This window comes from Pieris rapae, chromosome 4 (genome assembly GCF_905147795.1).
Source record: "Pieris rapae chromosome 4, ilPieRapa1.1, whole genome shotgun sequence".
NCBI lineage: Eukaryota > Metazoa > Arthropoda > Insecta > Lepidoptera > Pieridae > Pieris > Pieris rapae.
Window position 1 is genome coordinate 839061 of NC_059512.1, and position 24389 is coordinate 863449.

Here is a 24389-nt window from a genome sequence, read left to right on the forward strand (position 1 = left end):
TAATACTATGAGATGAGCTTATAAACTTTTACCATTTACGTCATTCAAGAGAATAAATATTTATTGGTAATAAATTATTTCCACATATTTGTTGGTTTGATTTCGAAGTCGTCCTGTCTCGTTAATTACATGAAATACGTATATTTATACAAATTTCTTTCAGTGTGTCTTAGGTTAATTTTCAGAGTGCCTAGCGCGAACTATGACTTCCATAATATCTCAAAAATTCATTCGCGAGCTAAGCGTTAAGCATTTAGATTTGGCATACGGGAGCAGAACTTAAAGCTAAGTCGCGACACTGAGTATACTGTAAATATATTCTATTAGTAGGAACATAGTGTAATGGTTGCAGCTCCTAACAAACACTGTGCAAAAACTTCGCGATTAAAAAGAGTGGCGAGTTTAAGAACTGGCAGTAAATGTAAAATTAAAAGTATTTAATAAGTATGTTTTATTGACGTTCATAAGTGTAAATTGTGTTACCTTAATCAATAAATAATTTTTGAATTTTCGGTTTTCGGAAATTTAAAGGAACAAAATGATATTCATGTACCTATTACAGTTTACTTTTGTGGCGACGAATCAAATCAATTTATATAGTTATAAAAATTTGTGAGACAATTGCAAAAAAATGTAGGTATCAATAGTAATTTAAATAGTTTTTTCTTTTAGTAAATGTTACAATGTTTTTGTATATTTATTGAATGTATTATTTGTTTGCTGTTGGATTACGAAATAAATAAATACCTATATGATAACAACACGATGCTTGCTTGAGATTTTCTGTACATTTTCATAAATAAGTCGCATGTAGTTTAAAGCCAGAAGAATGATTTTTTTTATTAAAGAGAATATTACCCGTTTTATTAACGGACATGTGCAATAGATGTATTACATTATTTACATAACTCAAAATATCGTAATAAATTTTAAATATATCGATTATTTTACTGTTTTGCAATATTATAATTTTTGATTGATTATTTTCCTTAGAAGTTGTATTATAAATAGTTCGTATAGAATCACTTACCTTTATTAATAAATCCAATATTTCTGTACTAAGTTTCTTCACGACATAAATTCGCATAAAAACATAATAAATTCTTATACTAAAAATAACGTGGAATAGTTTTTAAAATATTTATTACAAGTTCTTATATATGGAGTTACAATAAGATTACATAATCCCGATTCTTTTATATACATGGTAACAAATTTAATCATAATTCTAAAAAATTAAATATCTTATACGTAACATAAACTAAATCGTTTGAAAATCTTCAGACCAAAACGGACTTACACAATATACAATATTTTTGGTAAGAAAAACTTTCTTTAAAATTATTAAGTTAAAGCTATAATCTCTATGTGTGACTACAATCAAACCAATCCTATATGTACACGTTACTGGAAGTAAACTTTACAATTCCAACAATAGAAAAATAATTTGTCTGTATTGAAGCATTTTTAAAGCACCCAACGATATATCTGCCTTATAAATAATTCAGTCAAAACGTATGTAAATTAGATTAAATGTCTCCATCGGTCGAAGAAGGCGTGGTTAGTCTTCGCGGAATAAAAGCAGGTCGGATGGGCCTTATTGGCTTCACTAATGGACGTCTCTCAGTCGTCGACCTTGGAGCTTCAGTTGTAAAACTTCTCAAGGATTTGGTTGTACTCTTTTTCCTAACATCTATAGGTACGTTTTGTGCCCTATTAGCAGAGAAACGTGTTTTACTGGGAGTAAATGGGGCTTTTGTTGTCGTTGAGCCATTTTTCCTGCCACTTCTCACTGGAATGTACTTTGTTATATTGGATGGTCTTATTATAGGCCGCTTAGGGAAGTACTTAGATCTTTTAGCGTCTAGCGGAGATATTTTGGTGGTGGTTATTTCTTCTGTAATAGCTTCGGTTGTGGGATTTTCAGTGATTGTAATAGCTTCAGTTGTAGGGGCTTGAGTGTCCGGTGATGTTGATTCTGTTGTTGATAGAAATTCTAAAAGAGGGCTTGTGCTAGGATTTTGTGTTGTTGTAGAGGTTGGGACTAATATTGTTGAACTTTCCGTTGATTTACTCGGTGCTTCGGATGATGATAGGATTGAAATATATACTGGATACTTTACAGTAGCGTCATCTTTTACTGAAGATCCTACTATTTCCTGTCCATTTGCAAATGTTGATATACTTCTCCCAGTTTCAGATTTTAAAACGTTTAATTTGACAATATTAGGCTCCTGTTTTTGAGTTGGAACAGATGAGGAGTAAACAACAAATGGTTGATTATGATTTTCATTTACTTTTCGCGCTTTAATAGGATTTTCAGTCTTAAAAAGACCTTCTAATGATAAAGTTGAAGGATCTGCTACAACGGTGCGGGATGTAATAACTTCGAATTTTTTAGCAGGTTTATTTTGTTTATTTTGTTCGTTCTCATAAGCAGCAGGAATAAACTGCCAATTAAGATGACTATCTTCTTCCTCTGGATTTTCTTTCCTTTTATCTTCGTTAATGTAGGACAAAAAGTCATCTTCGCTGACTTGTTCTTTTGGAGGCTTACTTTTATCTGAGATCCTTTTTTCTGGCGGTGATATCCTATTGACGTGTCTATAAGCTTCATTCATACTTTCGGACGCCACAAGATTTTCTTTATGGGTATCTGAATAATCAAATAAAGCTCTAGCATTTCGAGCTTCGTCAATACGAATAGGGTTATCAGGAGGATTGTCTACGGGATAAACGTGTCCTAGTCTTGTCAAATAAATTGGGATTTCATCTTCTACTATTTTTATAAGACTAAATCTACTAACTTCACCAATTTTGTCAACAGTTGGTTTCTTTTCAACCATCACTTTACCCTCCTCTATGAGTGTAGTTTCATTGTTTTTGTTTAGTCTATGTTTTTCAGATTTTGATGAGACCTCAACGACTCTGCTAATAGAAAACAGTTTATCGAATTGCGTTTTGACAATGGGAGATACTTGAGGTATATTTGTTGTAATTTCCGTTAAACTTTCAGTGGTAGTAATTTCATTTATATTTAATTTATTTGTAACTAGATTTTCAGTTTCTGTCTCTTTATTTGTGGAAGCTTCCGTTTGGGTATTTATGTAAGAATTATCGTTTGTACTTGGATAGTATGTTGTATATTCTAAGTAGTCGTCGGTACTGTTATCAATTTCCATCTCTGATGTAACAGTTTCGTATTCAATAACATTTGTCGTATGAGTGTTGTCAACTTTTATATTATTCGATAATGTCGTAGTACTTTCAGTCATGGATAAATAATCATCGTCAGTATCTATTGTAGTAGGGCTTGTTTCAGGAGCTGCAGAAACAGTGCTTGTAAGGTCAGTCAAAGATGGTTTAGTTAGGTTTACAATACTTGAAATGTTTGTTTTTTGTATATTATAACCAACTGGAACATTCTGTACTCTTTTCTTTGTCGTATCTACTGGTTTGTTGGCCACTCGACTAAGAGTTTTATTTTGGCTACCAGCGCCTACAAGTCTGGGTAATTCCGTTGTTGATGTAGACGTCCTAAAAGTATTGGAATTCACAATTCGAGGCTTAAAGAAAGGATTCCTTGTCGAAGGCTTAAAACTGCTTAAAGGACTCTCTTCTTCGTAATTTTCGCCTTCATCTGCTTCATCTTCTTCTGGCCTATCTTCATTTTCATTGTCCTCATCATATTCTTCAGAATCTGGTTTTCTTGTGAAAAGTTGACTTGGTGGCACAAACACTAGAGGACTCTCAGGTTCTTCATCCAAAAGCTCTTCGTCTGAATATTCCTCTTCATCGTCCTCGTCTTGATATTTAGGGGTAGTCCTAGCTGTTGGGAATGTCCTTCTTGTAAAAGGTCTCGAGAATAATGGCCGTTTTGTTGATGGTCTTCTAAATGAGTTCGGTCTTTCAACAGTTGAAGGACTTGTATATGCTCCTGGATTATATTTTCGACTAAAAGTTCTACTACTCGATGGTACTGACTCTGTTGTTGATGTGAACAATTTTTTGGTCGGTCTATATGGTAATCTTGATCGTGATGTAGATGACGACGGCTGTGGCGTTGAACTAACTGTTGTGACGTCGTCATTTATAGATTTTGAGTCGATAGTTGTTGCTTCTGTAGTAGCTTCGTTGTTTTCAAACACGTCTTTATCGTCATCCAATTCAACATTCGTAACATTGTTTGGGATGTTGTTCGCCACATTACTATTTGGTTTTATTTTTTCATCATTAATATTTAAGGGATCTCCCAAATAAACCTCACTATTTTCTTCTGAAGATTGTTTTATTTGTGGAGATGGAATGTGGCTTTCATCTTCTACATTATCACTATTAGTAGGCTTCTCATCAGATATTTCAATTGTTTTATCTTCCTCTGTAACGACGACATTGGGTTTTTCATTTTCATGTTCTGCTTCTTCATTACTAATGTCATGGATATCATTCTCTATTGCTAATACATTCTTCTCTTCAAAAGTATTGCCATCGGTTTCTGTTTGTTGTTCTTTCTTAGTGTTTATTTTGACTAAATCAGTTAAAATATGTTCCGTGATAATTTCATCGTCAAACGTTGTAGTTTCTAGATCTTCTTCAGGCAAGACAGTAGTACTTGATTTTGTCTTTTCACCATAGTTTTGTAATTTAGGAGAAACATCCTTGAACCCTGCATTTACAATATTAATGTTTTGAGGTTTTATTACATCCTCATCCTCGATTGGCTTGATTTTCTTTCGGATGATTTTTCTAATTCTAGTTGAGGGTATGGTGACTGAAACGGTAGCTTCGGTAGTTGTTGTAGAGGTTGTTGGGCGCCTACGTATTATTCTAAATTTTCTTTTTCCCGTTTCATCAATCAAAGATTCATTAATAAGACCATTGTCAGTATTTCCTAATTTTCTGATGGTCACTCGAGATTTTAAAGGTGTTCTAGTTGTATCATTGGGCTCTTCATAATCATCGTCATGTTCTTTTTCTTCTATAGCTGTTTCTGAAAGTGCTATATCGTCTTTATTTTCCACAATCTCGTCCTCATTTAATACATTTTCTGGGACAGCAGTGGAAACTCGGCTGGGAAATGGAAGTCTTCTTGCCTGAATTATCGGTGTAGATCCTATTCTTGGTCGAATTAATGATTGACGAGCACGATTTCTAGATTGTATGTTACTTTCAGAAAGTTCAAGTGTAGGAGCATTTGTACTTGGCCTAGCGAAAGGTCGAGGTGTGAACCTGGTAAAGGTAGGTCTCCTTTGATTTAAAGGCGACTGTGTGACAAGTGTCTGACTTAATGATTCTGTTGTAATAGAAAATCTTCCTCGTCCTCTAGATAATACGCTTGATCTTCTCTCATCAATCGTAGCTGCTGAAACATCACTATCCTCTATTTTTGCAGAAATAGTTGTTAGTCTACTAAGTGGGTTTGAATCATCTTCAGTACCAACAATGTCTTTATCATCTACGTCTATTGGCGTCAATGATAACACTTCATCTCTTGTTAACTGCGGTCTAAACTGTCCCCTTTGCACTTGGGTGGCAGCAGCTGGAACTGTATCATCGGTTGCTTGCCTAGATTGGAACTTACTCCTAAACCTCCGGACATTTCTGTTTGGCTTACTCTCAACTTCTCGACTATCAGGCGTAGTTGACCGAACTTTTCTAATTTCACTAACTTCTTGTGATTCAGATATATCGTTGGGTTGAGATAGTGGTTTACGGCGGCGTATAAAAGAGTAGTTTCTAGAACTTACCTGCGTTGTTGTCGCCGCAGTTGTTGTGGATGGTGAAGTAGAGCCACGTCTACGTAGAATGTTGCGACGAGTTGTTGTTGGGGCAGCTGTTGTTGTCGTTAGAATTGTCGTGGTTGTTTCAGGTTCATTTGATACAGTTGTTTGTATCGGTTCTATCTCTTCAGTTGGGCTAGGTGCGTTTAACAATGATGATATTTGTACTGACAGTACAGTCGTTGGCTCTGGACTGTTAATTTCTTCTGGCGTGACTGTCGTAGATCGTGTTCGTATTATTGAGGAGTATTGGGGTTGTAATGAAGGTGAAGATATTTCTCTTTCTAGTGCAGTTTCTTGTGATTCAACTTGTTCAGCCGGTTGATATCTACAAAAATATGACGTATTATTGTTACATAAAAATCCTTTTACATGATTGTGTTAAACGGGATATTTTCAAGAATACTTAAGAACAATAGTAAACTATCAAAACCGAAAAACAACCTTAGGAAACCGCCTTGCCTTAGACCCAAAAAGTTGACAGCGTAGAATCTACCCCTCCGAGCGGACACTTAGCACTCACTATAAAATAAAATATACAAGGTACTTACTGTACTGTAGAAGGCTCCTCGGTAGTAGGTCTACTCCTTCTAATGGTAACATACTCTGGAGTCGTGGTGCGTCTAACATTCGCAATATCAATAGAGCCAGCTGTCTCCGATACAGATATAACGGGATCTCGATCAAAAAGTGCGTTTCTGCTGGAAAATTTATATTTAAAGATACTTTTTGAAGTGAAACTTCTATAGGCGCATGAGTGTAATAATTTAACGGAACGTCACGACAAAGTGCAGCGTTTTTGTCGAAGAAAAAGGAGAGCGATTGAGAGAGAGTGAGAAAGGGAGATCGAGAAAAAATAAACGCTATTGGTTGATGTATTCGTTTAGCAGATACATATTAAAACTATATATGGAAATTTTGTCGCTGGACGTCTTGTGCAGTAAACGCATTTATTTATTTATATCATCATTAGCACTTGTGTAAACAATGTGAATATAGGTATACAAATATATTGTCGTAAATATTAGATTAATAGATAGTTTCATTATATTACGATCACTATTAAACATGTATAAGTTGTTACAGCAAATAAACTTACTTCACTATTAATATACAATTACAAACTAAAAATATATCTAATAACTAGCCTTAAAATTAAATTATTAAAAAATATTATTAAAAGGAGTCCCTTTAGGCAAGGTTCCGAAGATACTAGCAGCGTTCCCCCTTTGAATTGCTAGACTAATTCTTTGTGCGAGGTAGCTGCCAGCTCTTCGTTCTCCTGTGATGTCGACTAACCTTTTTGATAGTTCCCTAAAAAGCTTTAATGCGCTAGGACCCCACGGACCAAGGGTCTCGACACCGAATGGGACAAAATCATATTCAGAGCCTAGACCCCTGTATTTGCAGACTTTAGCTTTTTCAGCCGCATCACAAGCCGCACCAGCTCTCTTGTTAGTTCCATGAAGATTGGAAGGGGCCAGTGTGTCTGAACAGGTGGCATCCCATACCAAAACCCGACCCATCTTCCATGGAATCAAACTCATACCGTCCGGTCTCTTGCCATCGTCTCTAGCAATTCCAGTCGGCTCAAGTAGATTAGGCACGTTGACGGTGGCAAGGGACCGATGTATGATATCGTTGAGTGCGGCATGTCTCGAGAAGCGGCCAGCACTTTTTTGACATGATAGTCCGTGATGTCCTAGTTTGTCGACATCACTGCCACAGGGACAAGTATGAGGAGCGCAGACCGGTACCCCAAGCCGCAGACAGGTTGCGATTCGGAGCGTGTCAGGTTCAAGAAATGTTCCTGTATTTGACGAAGGGTAAGCGTGAAGCCAATAGCCGGCCTCATGCGTACCCACGGCCAAAAGCCTAGCACGTGCTGAACCTGTACTACGGCTCAAAAGATTGTCATAAGTCATTTTACTGTCTATGTCGTCCCAGCTCCTCTGTGAATTTAGAGAAAATGGAAAATTTTGACCTGGGCATGCAATTAAGAAAGCGTTTCTAGCTTCTTCCAAGCCAGCAATCTCAAAGTTTGAAGGGGATGCCCTTAAAATTTGACTTATGAGATTTGCTGAACTATGGACAGAAGATAGGAAAGCTGGTAAAGCGACACTGGAAATTTTGCGAATCCCCAAACCACCATAACGGATTGGTAATGATGCTTGGGTCCACGATTGCTCGTTCAGCTGTATATTAAGAAGCGATTCTAAGCTAATTTTGATTACCTCGTCTACTTGTGTCAAAAGATCTGGGTGATTCCAAAAGGAGCAGCAACGGAGCACATATGTAAATTTTGGGACAAAAAGACAGTTTTTTAAGATGCAAAGTGCATAATGCGGACTAATTTCAAGGAGACGATCAGCAGAATTTTTAAACTTATTAATAGAATTATTAATATATTCAAAAATAGATTCATCAAAAATTGGAGAACATAAAAGGTAAAGGGAATTACTATTAACTATTTTAATATTTGGAGCCAAAATCTGAAATTTTTGTTTTACTGTATTTAAATTTAAGTCGCAGTTATTTATGAACAGTTCGCATTTGCTGAGATTTAGCTGCAAACCAATGGCTTCAAATTTAGATTTTATTAAAAATAGGTCCGAAAAAACAGTGTCCACATCACCTCCTAGTGTGCCGTCGTCTAAATACCAAACGTTGAAATTTGAATTTAAATTTTTGATTATTTTATTTATTGCCAAACTAAAAATTGCAGGCCCAAGGGGATCACCCTGTTGACAACCTACTTCTGAGGACAGTTCATTTGTACGATATAACAATTTTGTTGGATCAGCGTAACTGAGAAGAAGATAATTATATATTTCAGGTATATGTTGTTTTACTTCCGCCAACAGGGTATCCCTATTAACTGAATTAAAAGCATTTTTTACATCAATTTTTAGCAACACGTCTGGCTTTCCGTAAGTTAGTTAGCTTTTACCATAATAATAATTTTGAAATTTTATTAATTTTGATTAAACCAAATTTGTTCAAAGCCTACGAAGTTCAAACATACGCTATACCCCCATTTAGAACTTAAAAGGTTTGAGGTAGGGTAGAGGTTGTAAGATCTTTAATATACCACTGTGCATTTATAATGTCTAGAGAGAGCCCCGTTTACACGAACTAAATTAAAAAATATAAAACAAGGTTTAACATATAAACAAATTATGTTTACGATAACTATAACCATCTCACCTATATGACGCTGTATCAGCAGAGTCACTAACAGTAGTTGGTCGAGGTCTTCTGATATTAACGTATTGCAATGGCTTAGAGGTTCCGAAACTGCTTACGGACTCCAAGATCTTAGCCCGCACTGGTTCCTGGACTTCTTCAGAGCCTGATTCGTCTTCCTCCAAGCTTTCCAGAGGTTCTGGAGTAGATGACGCTTGTCTTGCTCGGTTTATTGTTACATATCTGGTAAATAATGAAAATACTTCCTATTTATTACTGCGACAAAAAAACTTGACGTTTAAAAAATATTTTTGGACGCAAAATTCCGCTTAATAATCAGTAATTTATTATTTAACAAGTTTTGGTACAGTCAATTACTCCCCATTCTATTTCCTTTGACTTCAAATATAAATGTTTTTGTGAAAATAGGGACATTAAATGTACACACAGGGAAGAGATTTGTATGAGATAGCGTTTAATAAATAAAATTAAATACTAAAGTTATAACTTACTGCGGTCTATCCTTTTTGTATGATTTTTCCCGTTCTGCAGAAGGTTCAATGCCAGCATTTTGAGGACCACTACGGCTGTTTTGAGTTCCGCTCTCCAACAAGTTATTGCCATACCTAAAAAATTTTTTTAGAGAACTCAGAATTTTGAAAATAAACATAGTTAAAGAAAGTAAATAATGACTGCTTCATATTTATTTATTCATAAATTCTAAAAAAATGTGTACGCTTAAAATTATACATGAAAATATGACTTTACATACATAAACATACACATTAATTATACAAGAACATAAGCAAGCCAGCAACGGAAAAAATTAGACAAGCAGCCACATAATCAAAATAATAATTACAAAAGTAAGTAATAATAATAAACAAAGTTACGGTAACTTGGAAGACTGTTGTAAAATATGTCATGTACATACTTGCTCTTTCCTCTTGCCCGTTCTAACACCTTCTGGTACAACTTCTTGTTGAAGTTAGCTGGCGTGGTGGTGACAACTCCATCAGGGCTCACACCGGTTTCTGAAAGACGGAGATGCTTCTCCAATTGTTCTACTCCTCCTGAAAATTTATTTTCAATGATTTATACTTTGCAGAAATAATACACATATAAACCAGATGTACTAGCAGCAGATGTTGTTCAAATATATAAACTATATTGTTTCATATAACAAAACCCAAACGGAGAGGCTCATCTGATATAAAGTGATACCGCCATGGACACTTCAATGCCAAAGTGCTTGCGAGTGCGTTGCCGGCCTTTGAGGCACGATATTTTATTTTATAATAATGTCGCAGTCGTATTGTATAATCCGCCGTATTACATTACGGCTAGCTGTTTTCAAAAACAGAGCCGTTTTGTAATGCGGCGTTTTAAACATTAGCCGTATTGTCATTGCGATACGTTCTTCGATAAAGCGGCCCACGTTTAGCCGCATTGTACTACTACTTAAATTTTAGGGTGACCATACTAACAAAATCAAACATGCTTAAAGCGTAAATGAATTTTATTAATCATAAAAATCTTACACAGATTTCTTCTTTCGACTTTTAAACAGTTTATCATAAACATTAAGTTACCTAAATCACAGGGCACAGTTATCATGAAATAATTAGGTACATTACTACAAATAAACTTTTCCGAACATAAAATTTTAATAATCATATACAGCTAACATTTATTTTTACGATATTCTTTTCAACGATTATTATTCACTTAAACACAAATTAAAGTATTTGGCTTTAAAAATTTTTTCATAAATAAAGAAATTTTTTTGAACATAAAGTCTATTTTTTATAGCGTACAGGATTTTGTCTCGCCCGCCGTGGCCACTTTCCTTATGGATTTCCATTAAAATGTCAAAATACTGCTCCATAGGTACCAATCTGATAGTAGGATCTTCAAGATTTTTTTTCTTTAAAATCAAATAATCTTCATCGGCCACATTCATAATATCATATTTTTTGTACCAATAATATTGTGTAGAATTCCGTCGAACACCAGAATCCATAGCCACCTTTGCAGTTTTGATATGCATTATAACCTCTAAAACTCGGTCCTTTGTCCACGGTTTTTTCACTGTTCCACATTGAGAAGAATAGAATTTTTTTAATTGCACTTCAAAATTGTTCTTAAATTCACTGTTTACCGACAGATTTAACACGTTTCCTTTGTTTAATTCACTTGTAACTTCGCAATTTAGTAACACGCTTTCTGCATCCAACGCCATTGTTGTTGTTATGACAGGCAGCGCCACGAGTGTTAAAAATTGGAACTAAAAATTTCATCATTTAGCCGCATTCAATACAGCTAATGGTTAAAACGCCGAATTACAAAACGGCTCTGTTTTTGAAAACAGCTAGCCGTAATGTAATACGGCAGATTATACAATACGACTGCGACAATAATATAATATTAATGTTAACAAATCGAGTATACCATACTATAATTAAATTAAAGGTATTTATATATTTAAAAATCACATAATTTCCTTTCATTTTATTGCATCTGCATGCGACAGTTAAAAGCTAATAACGACTCATTATCAGGGTCATTAAGAATGAATAAAAAAACAGTGACTTACCAACTTTCTTAATAAGATCGATCAACTCCTTTATGACCTTTGGATCTTCAGCATCCTCATCTGTTATATCTTCTTCCTCAGAGACGTCTTCTTCGCTAATCTGTTAAGCACAATAAAGAAGCATTGAATAAACTTTAAAAACTAATCGGTCATTATTTTTGGAGCACTGGGCCAGTAATAGGCATGGCCAAATAGAAGCAAGATTTAGAATTTTATATTTTGAACGCTTATTAAACATCGCTTGTTAAATCTGTTATGAATCATACGAAAATAGGTCTGAAGAAATTGAATGCTTACGGGTTCAGGAGTAGTTGTAGTGGATGTTCTGAACAATAAAGAGCTCCTAGACGTAAGTCTGATCGGTCGTCTAGTCGTTGTTGTTGTCGTGGTCAGTGTTGTTGTGGTCGTGGATGGCTTAGTGGTCAAAGTCGTGGGCGCTTTAGTCGTCGCAGCCGGTTTCGGCTTGCAGAGGACGTTGCGAGCAAAGTCACAGGAGTCTGCTGCTTTGTTGAAATAAAGACCTGAAATTTGAGTTAAAAGAATTTTTTTAGTTTTAATTAATGTAAGAATATTTAGTCTTTAACAATTTAGAAATAAGAAGTAAGTCTGTGTAACTTCGTTTTATTTTTATAATAATTATAATAATAATTGATTTGGAAGAATGTGGTACAAAAGTTAATGATGGCATTTTACTCAAATTAATAGATATTTTTTAACTCTAATAGGGAAATCATTGGATGTTTTTTAAAATAATTAAAAACCTTAATTTTCTTATAAATAAAGTCCTTATTTATATTTATCTCATAATATCTTCTGACTTCTATTACACGGAATACGGTTTCTCGTGTTAGCACGCTGTTAATTATTACAATTAAATAAATAATGAAATAGAAAAGATTCCTGTTTATATTATAAGTCACTAAGATTTTAATGATAAACTTATTTATTTAAAAAAAGGCTATATTTGAAAAACGAAATAAAATATCACTCGTCTGAAGCAGGCCGCTTAGTGTGAGAATATTACCTGAAGGACATGTAAATTGATGAGCAACGATGCCAAGGTCTGATGGTCCTGAATCCAAACACCAGAAGTACTTCTTGCAGTCACGAGGGTGTGGGAAGAATCCTTCGTCGGTACATTTGAAATCTGGAATTTTATATTTATATCAGTAACTGAATAAAAAATCAACTAATTCTAAACATTTTTACAGAACAGAAATATAATGTATGTGCCTTTTTTACAGTTACACACTGACAAGAAATAAATAGGTTTTTAAATAAACGAAATCCTTTATTGTTTTGACAGACGTATACGTATTATATAATAATTTTTTTGCTGATTGTACAAAGTGTGGCAACCATCAGAATAATCAAAGAAACCAGCTAAAAAGTTATTCCTTTAGCTACTGAAGTCGGTCAGGGCGTGGCTAGAGGATTCGACGATTTTTTAGGAAAACCGCCTCCACAAATTATTAACGATTAAATAAACTGTATTTTTCTTACTTATTATTTATTAAGCGTCGTAATACACTGGTGCACTGCCACAGGGTGTAAACTTTTTTAAACTTGTTTTGATTTTCTTTTTATTAATAATTATTATAAAGTCTAAGAAAATTTTAAATACTGTATATTTGTGAGTTGGAATAAAAAAAATGTATTATGCAGGTCAGAGGTAATACAGACATTAACTGTTGATGGCACGTTTCCTCTGAAACTTTTAAGTAAAAAAAGCTTGACAAAATATGAAGCTTACCAGATCCTGGATCAGGTGTTGTCGGGGGTTCGGGCGTGTTGTTCCAAACTGGAGTTGAACTTTGTATATTTTTTGGTTTCCTAAAACAACACAAAGTCTCATAATAAATAGATATAAACACATTTTTGGCATTTTTATTTTATTTTTTTAGCTGGTTCTAGTTGATTCTAAACTTTTAACGTTTTTTCATAATAATAATAATAATAATATAATTTTTCGTAATATAGTATTGTTTAAATAAAATAATGTGTACAAATTAAGAGAAATACTACTTTCGATACTTTTTTTGATGAATAGGCTTAATTCAATTAATCAATTTAAAAAATGAGAAGTAATTAAAGCAAAGAATATCAGGTCTTTTGTATTGATCCCACGCAACCACTGTGGGCGTTACCTCTTTGTATGTATAAGATGTTTTTGAATTATCTCCGTTATTAAATATTATGAAATAAAACTTAATTCATGACACTAATATGGTTGACACGAAATTGATCGAAATAGTGTGGGACTAGTCCCTGAGTTTTGCGTATCTAGATTACAATTATTCCGTGGTACTTGGTGCATGATTAAAAGAGTTTTCTTAAGAAAGTAGTCTTAGGGTCTGTTTCACAATGTCCGGATAAGTTCCAAATAAGCTAAAGCTAAGATTAAGTTTGTTTAAATGTGTATGTGTGAATGTGTGCACATGTATTTGAGAGTGTGGCACAGAGTTGCTATAAGCGAACTCTGTGTGTACGTTTTTGAAATCTTAATTCAAATAAATATGTGGTAAGACCGCTACGGATTCGAAATCCAAATCTAGCATAACTTTTCATGCCTTTTGTGAGATAATATGGATAGTCTGCAATATTTTTTAATATCATATATACCAATACGTGTTTTTTTTACTTACTTTGTGGTTGGTTTCTGTGTTGTAGTTGTGGTAGAACGTGGCTTTGATTTTCTTCTACTACTCGAGCTAATTGCTTTTGAAGACTCTGGTTGTCTCACTGTATTTACCGTGGATCTATAAAAATATATTTGTCGTGTGAAATTAAAGATTTATTAGGAACGCATATTAAGGTATTTAAAATTTTCATTTCAAGTTCAAATTAATTCTATTATGATAAAAGGACTTTTTCAATAACTAAAAAATGTAATAATTTTATAAATCCGTTAGATACGACCTCAATTAATTTTTTACATTTAATTTAATGAACTTAAGTATCTTTACGAAAAAGTTCTTTGAAGGTTTTTAACGTCAATTCAGATAGTAAAAAATAAAGTTGTATATAAAAATTTCTTTAAAACTACGCAACGGATTTTGATGAGGTATATTAATAGATAGAGTGATTGAAGAGGAAGTTTCATATGTATATGTTTCTGTCATTAACTTTTTACGATAAATAGTGACTAAGATTTCATAAAAAAAAACAGTTCTCCCTATAGCACTTTGAATTTATTTTATACTTATTAAAAATGTCCTTTTCATCAGCATTGCACCTGTGCGAAGCCGGGGCGCAAGTATTTAAATCTTTGACTATAATTAAGAAGATTTTTAATCTAATACACACCCCAATTTGGCGATATAAGCTTCCTTTGCCGCCTCAATAAGTGGATACGGTTTTCCATAACAATTGCCACGGAAGTCGTCATTGTCGATTGACCAGAACATAATACCTGTGAAAAATTTTATATTATATTTTAGACTACTAATATTTACGATTCAGAAGAATGAGAACGTAAATCAAAAGACAAAACTATTCTTTGTCCGGATTAATTGTGATTGGTCCATAGGAACTTCAATGTACACTTATGAACGTCAAAACAGAAATGTATATGAAATGCTTCTGGTTTTACATTTACTGCCAGTTCTGAAATCAAGGGCGTAGAACGGAAGGCAATAACGGCAATAAACTGACGAACGATGATATAAAATATATTTTATTGTGTAATTTTGTTTTTCCTAATAAGTTTTTCGGGATTGTTTTTTGTTTCATGTGAATAACTTTTTTAATTGGTTTTGCAGGATATTTTTTATGTATAAATAATTTGTCTTGCATCTCTCGAATATCTTTGACTCAGACATCCAATCAATCGATCCCTTTCAAGTGGACCACGCCGTCGTTCGTCTTTTGTTTTTCGTGACCACCACACATGTTATTTGCCCTAAAACCAGGATCATGATGAATCTTATTCTTACCTCCAAGGGCATTCTCAGCTACATATTCTCCTTTCTTCTTAACGATGTCGATGTCATCATATCCAACCCATTGATTGCCTTTATACGCCACTGGTCCCATTGCGTTGGGGTTTGGGTGCATCACCGTCCATTCCTGCTCCTCTTCTTCCTCTTCTGACTCTTCCTCTGAGTCCTCTTCGGAGTCAATGGCTCGCTTCTTTTTGTTACTTTTGAGTGCTTCGCAGATCTATAACGAAGGAAGAATGTTATGTACATTAATTGTTGTTTTAAAACAAACACCTATTTTTAAAGCGAAGTGAGTTTTTATTGTATTAAAGTACTTAAAGTGTTCTCCTGGTACATTCATATGAACGACCGACGAATTTAGACATAAAGGTCCGGAGTAAAATCAAGATCATTATGTTCCATGATTACTCAATGAAGATTTAAAAAAAAATTATATTACATGAAATCCTCAACATAATAACAAAAAAGAACAAACCCATAATAAACAATGAGTTCGTTCAATGTTTATTTCAGTGATTGTACGAACATAATTAATGTTTATGTGAACATCCGGTAAACATTAGACAAACATAAAATCAATGACGAATACATTATATATAAATGATTTAGACCAAGGTTAGCGATACCAAGGGCTAGAACCAGTCTGTTTCAGAGATCCCCGTTAACAAAGACATTGCTACTGAATGCAGGGATTGTGTATCTTAGGTATTTTATTATATTTCATTTTCGACTTTATGTAGTAGCTTATCTAATAAAACCACTTTAACTATTTATTTACGTACCTCATAGAACGCTAAATATCCTTTCTCCCTAGTAGCATCTCCCTGTTCTCCCGGACCATCAGCAGGCGATCCAATCTCCACTGCATCAGCGTTGAACAGCGTATATGAACGCCCATAAGTGGGAATTCCCAGAACTAATTTGTCTGGACTCGCACCATTTTCCAAATAGAATTTAATCGTGTAATCCTGATAAAAGAAATCATTAAAAATATGAAAGCTTTGTCGTAGGAAAGTCATCACAAATCTATTATTATAAGACATATAATTGATAATCGAACATTTTGATATAATATATGCCATTAGTACATTAGTACTATGAAACGGGAGTAAGAGATTCATAAGTATTGACTTGAGAGAAGACTACTTACGATATTAAGCTCATTGTCAACGCTGTATTCATTAGGTTCTTCTAGAGGGTATAATGGTGCGTGATGATTGACAGCGGGTTCGAAGGCAGAGTGATAGTCGTATGTCAGTAGATTCATCCAGTCCAAGTATCTGAAGCAATTAAGAATCAGGTCAAAGAAATCTAAATTAACATTTACTTTCAAATTGAGTCGTATAACAGACAAGAAACAAGAAACTCTCCTCCAACCGAGATTTTTATCATGACGTGTCAAATTCTAAATGAGGAGAACGACTACACCTACGAAGATATCCTCGGGTTGGATGAGATTGAGCTAAGCGGGGTAGAAGTGCCGCCAAGCGCGACCATGGATAGCAAAAAAAATTCTGTATCAGGCAGATCTGAGGCTAAGAAGAGGCTAAGAAGAAGCATGTGACGCTCCTCTTTCACCCAAAGGGAAAGCCCGGACTACTACTCCGGAAACATTCTCGTGATATGTTATATGTTGGTTTACAAATACCATTAATATGCTGCCTTGCTTCACTGCAAGGAATGAATCATGAATCATCTGGATTAAATTATCTCTCAGAAACAACATGAAATATTGTGCAGATGCCACGTTTGTTACTCTTCTAAAGCGATTTTAATTTATTTATACTTAAAAAATATAACAAAATTTTTATATTAAGCGAAAATTGTCCACCGTAGCGTTGACTACAATAGAAATATATTCTTAACAAAATCAAGTAATTAAAATTAAAATAATAATGCGCCATAATGATAAGTCTTATCATCTCTTTGGACTATGGTTACTTGAACGTTGAAAAGAAACTAAAATATTTTATATGAGGACTAATGTAATAACTTCAGGTCTAAGTCATGAAGAGGTTCAAGAGTGAAAACGGTGTACATAAAAGGCTTATGCAGGCAAATATATTTCACGGGCATAAATCATGGCGTGCTTACTGCATCAGACAAACTATTCAACAAAAAATCAAAGCAAGTACAAAGTATAGACTCGGTTAGATGATATTCATCATTTCGATTGTTTAAACATTACAACACTGTTCTCACTCATCACGTAATGTTAATGTCTTACAAATATTGATCAAGCTCATATTGTACTTGGGTCACAGAATATATTACGTGTGAGATGCAACCTCTTTGTGTATTTGACCTTATTTAAATACTGGCTGGAGAGAAACACGGAAGTTTGTTTTTATTTTTTGGGGATAATATATGGGATCGTTTAATCATTTGTTTAAATGATTCCATTTACTGATTTCGGAAAGATACATATGTTGTAACAACTTTCAAAGGGAACCTATGATAATTTTATCAACTAATGAACGTAGAAAACAAACATTGAGAATATACTATTATACTGTAACGGATACAAAAACTTCATCATAATTTGTGTAGTAATAAAACGTAGCATATTTGAAGTATACTTTATCAAACTTATACGTTTTTTTTATTATTAAAGAAAACTGTTCTAGGGCCTTTATATTGAAAAATAAATTATAATTTAATTTGCATTTGCTTTCTAAAAGGCTACGCTGATTTTAAGTTAATTACGTATGTGTTCAAGTGGATTGGAATGGTTTAGAGTGAAATTTTTTTTTTAAACTTTGTAAATGTTGTACTTAAGACTGTGACTTATAAATTTATCTTATGTACCCATTCTAAATGTAATAAAGATATAAAATAAAATTATAGTGCGTATCAGAATTACAATTTTAAATTAAAACAACAAGTTTATTAAAATCCCACCTTACATTATAACATATTAACATATTTTTTTGAATTTTTGTATTTTAGACGTCTGACAGGACAGTCAGGTTCGCTAGTTTAATATTGTAGAAAGCATAATAATTTATTAATTATTACAAGAATAACAATCGTAACATAACACAGATGAACTGCAAAGTTCGTAGGCTGAATCATAGATGGCGCTACTAGTAATTAATTTAATATGATTTTCAGGTAGCCCTAACTTTCAAAAGACACGTGTATGTCGTAATTTGTAAGATACAGATTTTGATTTGGCTTTGGTTTGTTTAAAAAAATGGATAAAAAGGAATTTAGTGTTAATGATGATAAATATAAATTAAATAATTCTAAGCTTTGGTCTGATGTAAGGTCGATTGACATTAGTCCATCGTGACATTGGACTACAATTTGAGGTGTCACAATTTCGCAAGTGTCATCTTCAGAAGCAAATCACGCATTAAACACGTAGACCTTTGCTAATAGGCCGTGATTTGTTAGTAAATTGATCGTGTGGATGTTACTAAATTGCTTTTTCAAGAACATTAACCTTGCAATGGCTCCTAATATTAATCAACGAACATATAGCGATAGTAACGGATAGAATATGTTAACAGTATGCAATAATCGTCGTCAGATTTAGAGGACCGAAGGCCTCGGGGTAACAAAATATGCTCCATGGAAGCCCCATGATCCCCAACAGAATGGTTAATTTTTCCAACAGATTTTTCAATTCCGGTTACATATTTATATTATATATTTATATTATATAATTATAATATATATATATATATATATATATAATAATTATATAAATATATATATATATATTTAAGTCCCTATTATGGAGACCAGGGGCTGTTGCCTTCCCCTAAATCGGGGGCTGATCGTAATATTAATGAAACGCACAAAACTTTAGTTACAGTTTACATACCATTTCATTTGGTTCTCTTCTAAAAACAGAAGCATCGTTCCAAATTAAAATAAAGAAAACATTAAAAAAAAATATTCCCTCATTTAATGGAATTGAAAATTATTGTTACATACACAATGTTTTTATGTTCAAACTTAATTAAAAACAAGATAGCTTTGCACTGTTATTGTGGAAGATTCTTTTGTAATAATTTTAAAACAAGTTATATATCATGTGAATGTAAAAGATGCTCCTTCAAAGTTCAAGGTGCGCCGGCGCAGCGCATTTACCTTCACCGACCAACATCCCGGAAATGACCGTTTTGCATTAAATATCATAGATCTGACTTTTCTTTGTATGCATCTTTATAATAGCAATATTGCTACACTTAAAAGTCAAAATATATTTACTCTGTAACTTTTGTACAGTTACGTCACAAATTAAAATTCTCTAAATTTATGTCCACTGATAGTTTTACAATCAAGGATTTAAACTGAATTTCTGACACTCTTTTGAATTCTCATATATTTTAAGATTTATATCATACGCACGCACTTCTATTCTAGGCGAGAACAAAACATCATCGGTCATCAACGATTTAGATTTGTAATTGTCTGGCAACAGTTCCGCGATTTCTGTATATAAGGATCGTTTGCACACACATACACATACTTGCCCGTAAGGACATTTTGGCCATGAAACGCTAACGAATTTAGGAATATGCTAACTTTCTCAATATATGTTATCCATCGCTCGACAGTCCCCTTATTGTGCACGAGAATAGAAATAGCTGATATTATCGTTAGTATTGACATAATAAAACTAATGCTTAGACACTTACAAAGCACATTAAGATTTAATAATAATATTATTTCGACAGGCGTCATGTAGGTTGTCTCAGGGCTACCGATGTAAATATAAGCGACACAAATTGTATTATAGCTATTAAAATGATTTACAGTTTGTAGGCGCTCATTTGATTATATCCTTTCAAAATATTTCTTTCGACTAATTGATTAATAACAAGAGTTTGTCACAGTGTATTATTAAATAGATTTTAGAGAATTGTTTCATTCATTTAAATGTGTTAATAATGTCCAAAAGAATGCCTAAAACTGTTGTTTGCATTTCCCCCAGCGGGGAAGCAAGGATACGAGGTAATCATAAAATTCCAAAAAGGTTATCTAAATTAATTTATACTTACTTGTTTAATGTCCTAATATCGAATCCTTTCTGTATATATTCAATGCCAGCAGGTACAGCCATCGTAAGTAGTAGTCGTGTTTTGCCAGTCTTTTCTGATTCCCTTACAAACTCTTCGCGTAACTCCTTCACCAGCTTAGCGTAATGCTCACGGTCCTTCGGCTTGCCACCATCACGGAATGCCGGGTACTCCCAATCCAGGTCCAGGCCGTCGAAGTGGTTTTGTCTGAGGAACTGTGATAAAAATTGTAAATGGTGCTTTCCTCTCTCAACGAATAAGCATCGCAATACAGCGAGGGAATGCTGCCAGTGTTAAAGGTTCACAGCCACAAGGACCAAACTTTTTAAATCTGTTTTAATTTTATTGACGTTATATTTCTTTCGGCGCAATTTGGAAAAATGATGAGAGTGAATTTTTACGATGCGCGCGCACACCAACACCTAAATTTGACATCGTAAAGTAAGGTCTAGGTGGCGTGGAAATCGATAACTATGTTCAAGTTGTATATTCTAGTATTTTTTTATATTTTTGAACACGTATTTCGTAACAGTACAAGTAAACAGTGTGAATAAATAAGTATTATTTTAGTGTTTTTAAATCAATTTCATATACGACGTTGATAATATTTACTAAAAATTTATTTGTTTAAATAAAATATTTTTGATTAATTTTTATATTTATCGTTAATTAATACTGCATTTTAGTTTTTTTTCCATACACCAAAGAAGAATAACTTCTAACGCGTGTACATAAGTACAATTACACTCTTTTTTACAATGTAGAAAATTATTATTATTATTAAATTATTATTTAAGAAAACTGTAGATACGGTATATATGATTGCAATATTTAGGTTTTAATTAAAGTAATTCAAATATTTGTTTTTTAACAAGTGTAGAGTAATTCCTAACGCGATTTTTCCTGTAGATGTCGCTAAGTGTACACAACCAGATATCCGCTCCTCTAATAACGCATAATGTGTTAGAAAGTAAAGCTTTCAAGCGTTTTATTATAACTCGACTTGCGGCGAAATGTAATTAACGCTTACATTAAGTGTACAAAGAAATTGTTTCAAATAAGTGCTTTGAAATTTTAATAATTCGATGTTAATTTACAATCACTTAAGTCAAATGAAAGTAAAGGATATTCTTTTGTTTTGATTCCCAGGGGTAGAAACGTTTTTTATTTGTTATAAAATAGTTAATAGCAAAGTTATCGCTGACTAGCGATTTCTTCCTGACATCCCAGTGTTTCTCAACGTGGGGCAATTCTAAGTTAAATTTCTATTCATTTATTACAAATTTATTAAAATTGTATTTCACTTTTTTATATTATTAAAAAAATTTACATACAGTTTTTCTTTCAAAATTTTCTAGTAATTTCTTCCTAAAATCTAACATTTAAGTTTCTTCAACAATTCAAGTATTAATATAAAAAAAATATTGGCGGTGTCATAAGAGGTTTAGAAAGGTTAAGCATGGCACAAAAAAGTTTGGGAATCACTGGGCTAACCCGACATTAATGTATCATATTCTTGCAAATAAATATATTATTATTATTAAAATTAAATCGATGGAATGGAAGTATTCATTCCGTTTATCGGAAAAAAATATGCCGATAGAGAGAGAGAAAATGGTTAAACAAGTACAAAATCGGTCACATGCACTTTATCTTACCTTAATAACATTCCGAACGAACTCCTTTCTTCTCTCCTTGGAAGCAACCAATGGAGAGAATCGGGAGGAACCTTCATTCCATCCTCCGATAGCTAGAAGAGTCTTGAGGTTTTTGTTGTAAGTCTTCAATCCAGTGAATTTGGCGTAGCCACCTGTTCATATAATATTTATAAATCTTGACTCAGTTCTAAGTATAACATGAGTTATGTACTCACAGTAAAACCTATTTAAAATACGGAACGAATTATTAACGTATCTTACGTTTTAGAAATAAATTATTTAAGGGCTCCGCAATATATATTGCAGATAAATTGTATTAAACGGGTGTTGCCGTGTTGGAAAAGAAACGCGTGATTGAATTTATATACATTTTTTCGTAATGAAACATTATATTACTATTTTTATCTAAAATACTTAAAACATATACTTAAGCCGTTCTCCTCTAAGGTTATGAACATAAATGAGATATCAAAGTAAGACCATTAATAAATGAAAAAGCCTAAATAAGATCACCATTAAACAAAATAAAATAAATATGTTTATTGTTGAATATAAGATACAGGTATCACGTATTCCACGTCATTAAATTTGAACCGGTAGACATCACTCATCGGCAAAGAAGACAGAGGATGTTAGCCGAGAGAAAAAGCCGGCGTAAAAATCTCTCGGTACACTTCGAATTAATTAGAATACATAATCATTGAATATAGTTATTTATTTTACAGAACTTACCTTTCTCAATATCTTGGTATTTGTCAAAAGGCTTCAGTGTATTATCCTTAGTAAAGCCTCCAAACGCGTAAACAAGATGCGTGCAGAGGTATGGATTGATATTTTGTGGGTTAAACTTGGCTGTACCAGGCCGGTACACAGACCAGTTTGTGTAGTAGCAAACCACCCGGGGCGAGCTTGATAAAGCTGAAACAAAATTTGTCACTTTTAGTCATAATTAAAAAAAAAATCAGTGGCGCTACAACCTCTTTAGGTGTTGGCCTCAGATTTGTGAATCTGTTTCATGATCATTTTTAAATCTAATAGACAAGTAGGTGCGGTGGTAGGTGTTCGAGCAAATGTTAAATGCGCACATAGTCAGAAACTCCATTTGTGCACAGCCGGGGATCGAACCTACGACCTCAGGGATAAGAGTCGCACGCTGAAGCCACTAGGCCAACACTGCTCTTTTTAGTCATAATTAGCGACATATTAACCAATTGAATGCTTTAACACTGGATATAAAGTAATAGCCGGAAACCAAAACTTTTCATAAGATTCAGTGAATATGAATGTTTGAAAATATGTATGAATGTATATTATTATTTTTAAATAAAAAAACATTATCCGAGTGGTCGACATACAGCATGTCAAGTGCCCAATACTCGGATCCTGAGAGCTACGGATGACAATGCTTTAAACAATGAACGGGACACTCGCACGGAAGCGGAATGTAATTTAACAATTAATAGATAGTAATCATCCCGCCAATATAAGACAATGTAAAACAACTATTAAAACAATGAAGACAAAATATTGTTGCTACTGAATAAACATATGTTGATATATATATTTCTATGGATCGATTGTATTATCCAATTATTGATAAACACGTGTATAAAATCGTTAATTTGGAACCTTACCTTGGAATTTCGTTAGATTTTAATTCAAATTGCTATGACAGTTACGGTGGACTGTTACGACAGCTATATGGAAATTACCGAGGGGACGAAGAAGAACCGGCCCAAAAAGAGTGAATAGAAGAAATAGAAACCTAAGAAGGAAGCGAATGGAAAAAGAAAACCATGGACAGAGATATATGGCAAAAGCTGGAGAAGGTACCCGTGAAAAACAATTCTACTTTTGTATGGATTTAGAAATTAAACGGAATTTAATATTAACGGATAAATTCTCAATTTAACCACTTTTGTAAAAATTGGAAATTTAAGTAAATTTATTAATAACGGATAAAGAAATTTACTATTCACGGAAAAACAAATTAATTAATTACTATTTAACGGATACTATTATGACAGTTACGGGGTAAGTTTACTGTTACAACGTACAAAGCCATATCAGATCTATAGATAATAAAATATCTATATTGTTAAAATTGCTGAATTATGCAGTTACCACAAAAGTAAAACAAATTTTATATCAACCTTCCGTATACGTTGTTTACATAAAAAGTGAATGTAATAAAT

General features: G+C 33.5%; 1 protein-coding gene across 2 annotated transcripts in view; it reads right to left on the minus strand.

The window, feature by feature from the left end:
• LOC110997144 (mucin-5AC) overlaps nt 1–24389 on the minus strand; it is a 74939-nt gene that overhangs the window by 20713 nt on the left and 29837 nt on the right. Inside the window, exons 3-19 of one of the 2 annotated variants that reach the window (XM_045634814.1) lie at nt 22927–23112; nt 22195–22346; nt 20519–20751; nt 16654–16783; nt 16286–16471; nt 15498–15723; nt 14869–14974; nt 14208–14321; nt 13316–13395; nt 12587–12709; nt 11860–12083; nt 11563–11662; nt 9901–10039; nt 9479–9592; nt 8988–9209; nt 6332–6478; nt 5748–6108 (exon numbers count right to left, since the gene is read on the minus strand). In XM_045634814.1, the coding sequence (XP_045490770.1) occupies nt 5748–6108; nt 6332–6478; nt 8988–9209; nt 9479–9592; nt 9901–10039; nt 11563–11662; nt 11860–12083; nt 12587–12709; nt 13316–13395; nt 14208–14321; nt 14869–14974; nt 15498–15723; nt 16286–16471; nt 16654–16783; nt 20519–20751; nt 22195–22346; nt 22927–23112 (2843 nt within the window). Of the gene's footprint in view, nt 1–5747; nt 6109–6331; nt 6482–8987; nt 9210–9478; nt 9593–9900; nt 10040–11562; nt 11663–11859; nt 12084–12586; nt 12710–13315; nt 13396–14207; nt 14322–14868; nt 14975–15497; nt 15724–16285; nt 16472–16653; nt 16784–20518; nt 20752–22194; nt 22347–22926; nt 23113–24389 lie in introns of both variants that reach the window. The other variant, XM_045634813.1, reaches the window with a different exon arrangement.